This window comes from Triticum dicoccoides, chromosome 1B (genome assembly GCF_002162155.2).
Source record: "Triticum dicoccoides isolate Atlit2015 ecotype Zavitan chromosome 1B, WEW_v2.0, whole genome shotgun sequence".
Classification (NCBI taxonomy): Eukaryota; Viridiplantae; Streptophyta; class Magnoliopsida; order Poales; family Poaceae; genus Triticum; species Triticum dicoccoides.
In genome coordinates this window covers 346,804,986-346,811,898 of record NC_041381.1, presented here as the reverse complement: position 1 = coordinate 346,811,898, position 6,913 = coordinate 346,804,986, and the positions used below count along the sequence as shown (strand labels likewise).

Below are 6,913 nucleotides of genomic sequence, written 5' to 3'. Positions count from 1 at the left end.
CGCACAGTCGTACTCATGTGCACTGAGTTGCTTATCATTTTTGCAGCATAACAAGTTGCGTCGGTACTGTTGCTAAGCATAATGCTAATTCTGTTTGAGTTAAGGACTGCAAGTACTGGATGTGGTATGGTATTTCTTTCATAGGCTACAAGTTTGCCGATTCGCTGCGCACATTTGACATGGCCACATTAGAGCTCTAGGAAAGCCTTTTTCAGCAATTCCTATGCCACTTGATTTTTCTAGGCATGGCTAAGCCACTGGTTTAACTTTGCATCTAACGTGATGTCCCTTTTCTTGGTTCCTCAATCCCAATTTTTATTAATAACCTAAATAGACCGAACTCTTTATATTTTGCTTTCCTATTTGGCTTTATAATAAAACCCAGACTGTGAGAGGGCAGCCTTTTTGCTCTGGAAAAACCCGGAATTTGCTGTGGCAAAAGACTTTATTTTGATATTTGAAATATCATTATTGGAGTTCCGTTTCAGCGAAAAAGAAATTGAGCCTACCGGGAAACCACCTATTCCTAGTGCCTACTGACTGGACTAGTGTTATGATATTATTTTTCAAACGGTGGTGTTATGAGTTATGGCATTATTTCATTGTTTTCCATGCAATTCGTTGCGGTGTTCAGATTTATTAGATGGCCTTGATGTGTTCATAGGGTTTCAGGTGAGTTGTGACTTCTGATGCCAGGCCAAATAGTTGTATGGTTATTTGACCTGCTCAATGGGCCAATAACAAGTAATTTTAACCTAGTACTCCCTCCGTCCAAAAATACTTGTCCGAGGAATGGATGTATCTAGATGTATTTTAGTTCTAGATACATCCATTTGTATCCATTTCTACGACAAGTATTTCCGGACGGAGGCAGTATTAGACTGTGAGTAGACTAACTGGTACTGTGGTACTGGTATATATAAGTGTAGCGCTCAAATGCATATGTTGTCTTCAGTTTCAGTTAGCAATTGTTGTATTCTAGTACAGAGGATACATGTGATTGGCTACTCTGGCTCCTGTTAGACGAAGAACAAATTTGGACAGGTGTCTAAAGATGTACTCCGTGCGTTCCATAATATAAGATCGTTTCTCAAGCTATGTTAGCTTAAAAAAGGATCTTATGTTGCGAGACAGGGGGAGTATCTCTTAAGGTACTTCTACAGTATCTTTTGTTATAACATAAAATTTCTATAACACCTGAAATTTGCTGGCATTGTCTGGTTCTCTTCGATTTTTGTTTTTGTTTCAAATAGCTGAACTGTTCAAACATCTGTAACCTAAATGAGCTTTCACCGCACAAAACCAGAGTCATTACTAACTTGGTAACATACAAAATACTGGTGCATCACCAACTTCTTAACATGCAAAATACTGGTGCATTATTTCAAGTAGTAATTTATTGCTAATACAGTAGCACACATAGTTTTGGAAATTAACAAGTACACACTTTTCTTGGGATAGCAAATACGGCTTATTTGCTCCATCGCCAAGATTATCATCATCATCACACACACACACACACACACACACACACACACACACACACACACACACCATATGGTTTATATAAATGAGGAGCACACAGTTCCCTTGTGTATGCCTCTAAGTATAGACTAGCACGACATTGCCATGGTGCAGCTCAGAGCTCACACATCAGACCAAGTGATCTTGAATTTTCCGACGTTCTTGTTGAGCCCCAGCGCCTTCCATACCGCTGGCGACCCGTCCACGATGTTGTTTGCACATGGTGGCTCAAAGTTGTGTTCCTTGTCACAGCCATGCACTGAGTCACACTCGTCGACGACCTTGGCCAGCAGGGACCGCCTGTTCCCGCTGATGCGGATCATCTTGTTGCACCGACGTGTGCCGTCGAGGCGCAGCCACCCAGTAGACAGCGCCACCACCAGCTCGCTGTCCTTGTGGTAGCGATCGTCACAGAAGGACGGCCCACCACCGTCGCCCCCGCGGGCAAAGCTGTTCAGTGTCAAGGTTGCCACTGTCTTGGAGGACACTGGGGGCGAACACCTGAACTGCGGGTAGCGGTGGCGGGGAATACAGCAGTCGGAGCCATTCTCCTTGTTGCACTTGCCAGCCTTGCCGTAGAGGAAGCCGCTGATATGGCAGCGGCCACCACTGGGCTTTGGCACGTGTTTGTTGGCTGTGGACGATGCGACACCATGGATATGGAGAGTGATTACCTGCAAGAGCACAAGCACAGCTAGTAGCTTCGGGTTAGCCATGCTATTTGCCACCTTAAGCTGTGCAGCTTTCAATTGAACTATTGCTTTATGCTCAAGTGGTATGGGTGGGTACTTTATGTAGAGCTCAGAAATCAGCAATTGCTATGCAATTTCATGGGCGCCAAGTTCTTGATGATTGGCTGCACATATTTGGCGTGCTATCATATAGAGCTCTGGGCAAAACATTTCAGCAATTACTATGCTACCGTGTGTTCACTGAACTATAACACTGGTTTAAGTAGGCATGTAACATACTGTCCCTTTTCTTGGTTTGTCAACTCCAAGGTTAGTTTCTGAGCTTGACAAGAAAATTGATGTGTAATTGTTCCATCGTCGTCACATTTTTTCCTGTGTTTGTAATGTGAATTACATTATTACTCAGTAGTAGCTTAATGAGTCGTATTTCGAATAGAATGGTAGTTGATCAATTGTGAGCAAATCATTTTGCTGGTTGAAACTGGCATCGTATGGTTTCTGTAAGTTTGTGTTGTTTCACTGTTAAAAGGAGACTTTTGATGAAATTGAAAAGGCTTAATATTTAAAACAGAGACTAACAGATGGAACATAAAATAAATGAGAACTGAGTGTATAACTGAACATTTTGGCCCAAAAAAGGAAGCAGGTTTGTCCTGGTTTGATCAATTATACTGGAAATATGGTCTGATTATTTGGCTGTATCAGATTTCCTGGACACTAAAGAATTGAGAAAAAATGCATCCAAGTGCGTGTTTCTGGATGATTTGGCTCCCGAGATTGTCTCAATATCTGGTTTTCTACAACCTGTGTAGTCACTTAATTCTGTTTTTTTTTCAGATAAAGGCATTGGAAGTTTGGGGGTTGTCCATGCATCGCAAATTACTCCCATAGAAAGTAGCTCTAACATATTGAGCACAAATTACATAGTATATCATATTTACAGGGACAATTTATATTCCTATCGCACGGAGGCTCCTAGTTGCATATTCCTATTTTAACTCTGTACATGATATATATCACTCACTTATCTTGTATGCCTGCCACGCGGTTATGCTGTTTACTCCTCTGACCAGGTGATATCCTCCATGCCGACGTTCTGGTCGAGCCCCAGGGCATTCCACACCGCCGGTGAGGCATCAACGATGTTATTATCGCATGGAGGCTCATAGTTGTGGTCAGCGTCACAGCCATACACGGAGTCGCACTCGTCCACCACCTTGGCGTACACGGACTTGTCGTTTGCGGTGATCTTGATGTGGTGACCGCAACGTGCCATGTTCTTGAACCAGCCAGTGGAGAGCGCAACGACCAGTTCCTTGTCGCTGTGGTAGGAGTTGTCACACTCTGACGGGCCACCGCCATCCTTGCCCTTCTCGAAGCTGTTTAGCGTCAGGACGGCCTTGGTGGTCGCGGTGACCGGCGGCGAGCAGTGGTACTGTGGGTACCTCTTACCGTCTTCGCAGCAGTCCGGGTCATTGCTCTTCTCGCAGTTGCCGGACTTGCCCGGGAGATAGCCGCTGGCACGGCAGACCCCTAGGCCGGGGCGAAGGGAGGAGGCAATGTGCGACGTGGAGAGCGCGACCAGGAGGAAGATCGCGGCGGTGGCTAGAGCTCTGAAGTTGGCCATTTCAGTTTGCCCTGACTTGTATTCTCTCTGTTATGCTGATTCCTGGTGTGTTTGGCCTTGTTTTCGGAATTGCTGTGTGCGCATCGGCTTTTGTAGTACCCTTGCTGCTAGTAGTGCTAGGTATGAACATTGTCAGGTTGTTTGCTACGGCAATTCTTTGTTGTGTTCAGATTATGAATACTTGATGTGTGGACGTACCGTACCCTCTCGTATGGGCTTCTGATTGGTGTTCCAAATGTTATCTTGTCATAATTTAATAACCTGCTAAACGGGCCAAACACTTGGTGTAGCCGATAATATGTTTTTTTAATACAAGGGGTCGTCCCACACCTCATTGTTTGCACACGAACACGTCACTGTGTACCTTTGGCGTGTGAGTGTTGTATGCAGGACACGTAGCTGGAGGAGTCTCACCGGAGCGCGATACGCAAGACATGCCGGCAAGGTCTTTTGGAGACCCGAAACTCCATACGCCCGAGAGGGACCCCGTCAGGGCGTGTAGTGGCTATGGCTGCCCCAGGTCGACCTAATTGTCCCTAGGGTCTCGTCACCCTCAACACAAAGAACGAACAAGGAAGAAGAAAAACAAGTAGGGAGAAAAAGGTAAAGATAAAAAGTGATATATTGATATACGAAAAATGTATCTCGCAACCGTGTGGCAGATTGCGAAATTGCCACACGCATCCAGCGCCGTCAGTTCCCTCCCGATCTCCTTCCTTCCCCGCACGTCCTCTCGATTTCTTTCCTTTCCCGCATGCCTCCCGATCTCCTTCCTTTCCCGCACGACCTCCCCCGATTTCTTTCCTTTCCCGCACGCCCTCCCCGATTTTATCGGGCACACCTGCTCGTGCCTTCCTAATTTTTGTAATCGTCAATTATGGCCCACGCGCCTTCCTTCCCGATTTTCAGCAAAAATAATGCTTGGACTAGGATTTGATCTCTGTTCTACAGGTAATCAACAAAGGGAGCTAACCACCTCACCTATGACACTCATTGTTGAGTAGGCTAAGGAAAATACTGTTTTTGACATGTTCGTGGTAACTTTGATCATTAGGAATAAATTTGTTGAACCCGCCCCCCGGTAATTTCTGTAAATAGCACGATAACATTCACGCCATAGACCTGATAATTTAGATACAAACATCGTGGTAACTTTAATCATTGGGGAAGACAAATGTGAAAAGATACCCGATAATTTATGTGTAAATAGATGGTAATATACGCAGCGCACATCTGATAACTGAGGTATAGAAACACCATGGTAACTTTGACCGTAGGGATTTTTTTTTGAAAAGATACTCCAGCATCTTCTGTGTCAATAGCACGGTAGTATACCTCCCTCCCTTGGCATTTTTATGTGTAAACTAGATGACCCGTTGCGCCAATGGCGCAAAGGCCGAATGTAAGCTAATCGGTGTGAGAGTATGCTCTAACCTATTATTGTTCAAAAAGAATAGCTTATATACATTGGTTGAATGTGTACAGGATCGATTGGGAAATCTTAATATGAGCTTGTAAGTGCTGCAGATATGATCACAGGGAATGTTTGATGCAAACATTAGTGTGAAAGCATGGATAAAAGGAAAGGTTGTTTTCTTCGGTCATAGTGTTGTGAAACAACAGTAGAAGAGGAGACCTTCACATATATACAATAAGCGATGGTAAACCGCTCTTGACTATACAGACAACAATAAAATCTAAAGATCGTAAACTATATCATAGACTACTTTTCACCATAGAGGCAGCAAGGGAGGACTAAAGTCTATACATATCTTGTTGGGAGTAGTCCAAAATGGGAAAGATGCTGGTCTGATAGATATGAAACAAAAGGTGGTTGTTGCGGTAACCGATGAAGTACGCTATCCAGGATACATTCAGCAAAGTTTACCAGAAACTGTTTCTGGTTGCTTCAAGGCGCTGCTCAAACTTCATAGCAATGTAGCGTAGCCTTTGCGTCAGTCCTTCGATGCTTGCAAGAGCTGTTTTCATAACTCCTTTGGTGTTGTCCTGACCTTTCAGGTGGCGAGCAGCTGTTGTGTTTTCTATCCGGGCAGAATATGAGTTCATGTACCTGACAGCGTAGTAGCATGTTTTGCGCAGCTTCTTGATTGTCTCATTGGATGAAGTCAACCATTTGACCAGGTGCGTCACTTGATTTTCTAGCCTCTTGACATGGGTGTAGTGGTAGCCCCTCATTTCTTTGCCATATGCATTCTCCATGAATGTAATAGCCTCCATAGTAGCAGTCTTCTGCATCTTCATAGCTATCTAAGATTGCACCTGGTATAGAACTCGGGACAAGTGAACCATCTAGAAATTCCAAAGTAGAAATGAAAGTCACTGTCACACGATTCTTTCCGCCTGGGTATATTTTGTGCTGGTAAGTTGCAGGGGGCAGCTTTAGAGCTTGCAGCATGAGGCCAAAGATGTGAGCATAAGGAATCACTATCAGGTAGTCATTATCCTGTAGGGACAAAGCAAGGGTAAATTTTTTTTCTCAGAAAATAATAGCTGAACCAATAGATGAGAAGTGCTAAAAGCTGCTAGCCTAATTAACCTAATAGCGGAACATTAATCCTTCAATTTAGCAAATAATTGAAGATATACCGCAACCATATAGATCTAATAGCAGCAGTCTTAACCAATGACAATAAATAAACTACCACTATTTTCTCCCGTAAATAAACTGCAAATAATTAACATAAGCATTAAATCCGTCACCCAAATTAACTTAATAGGTTAACACTTATCTTTCTCTAATGAAATAAATAACATCATGCATCACCGCAAGACAGTATAAATTTCACACTCAAAATCTAATCAAAACTGCATCTTGTGCCATTTATGACACTTGGATCAACATTTAAGGGAATAACAATAGATCACTGTCAAGTGGGAATGTTTTACTGAATTTCAACTTATATGATAAAATTATTAGGAAAGCTTTGAAAATAAGTTTATAAGCTTTCAGAATCCTATCCGCAAGCACATGAAGATAGTAGAAGAAATTGACTTAATTTCATGATCAAAATAGGCAGATTAGGGAAATGATTCTAGAATAGAAGAACAT

General features: G+C 43.2%; 1 protein-coding gene across 1 annotated transcript; it reads right to left on the bottom strand.

Moving 5' to 3' along the window:
• Positions 1-536: 536 nt before the first annotated feature.
• LOC119350367 (putative ripening-related protein 4) lies at positions 537-3,843 on the bottom strand. The gene is made up of 2 exons (XM_037618235.1): positions 3,278-3,843; positions 537-2,241 (listed from the first exon to the last, which is right to left on the bottom strand). Exons 1-2 carry the CDS (start codon positions 3,841-3,843, stop codon positions 1,647-1,649), a joined length of 1,161 nt encoding a protein of 386 aa, XP_037474132.1. The 3' UTR covers positions 537-1,646.
• Between the last annotated feature and the right edge of the window lie 3,070 nt (positions 3,844-6,913).

What these genes read in the sequence shown, in the direction of transcription:
- LOC119350367 (XM_037618235.1), bottom strand. Translation starts at nt 3,843, where the DNA reads ATGGCCAACTTCAGAGCTCTAGCCACCGCCGCGATCTTCCTCCTGGTC. An exon ending in GATATCACCTGGTCAGAGGA is followed by an intron (nt 2,242 to 3,277) that starts GTAAACAGCATA and finishes GGTGGCAAATAG; the next exon opens with CATGGCTAACCCGAAGCTAC.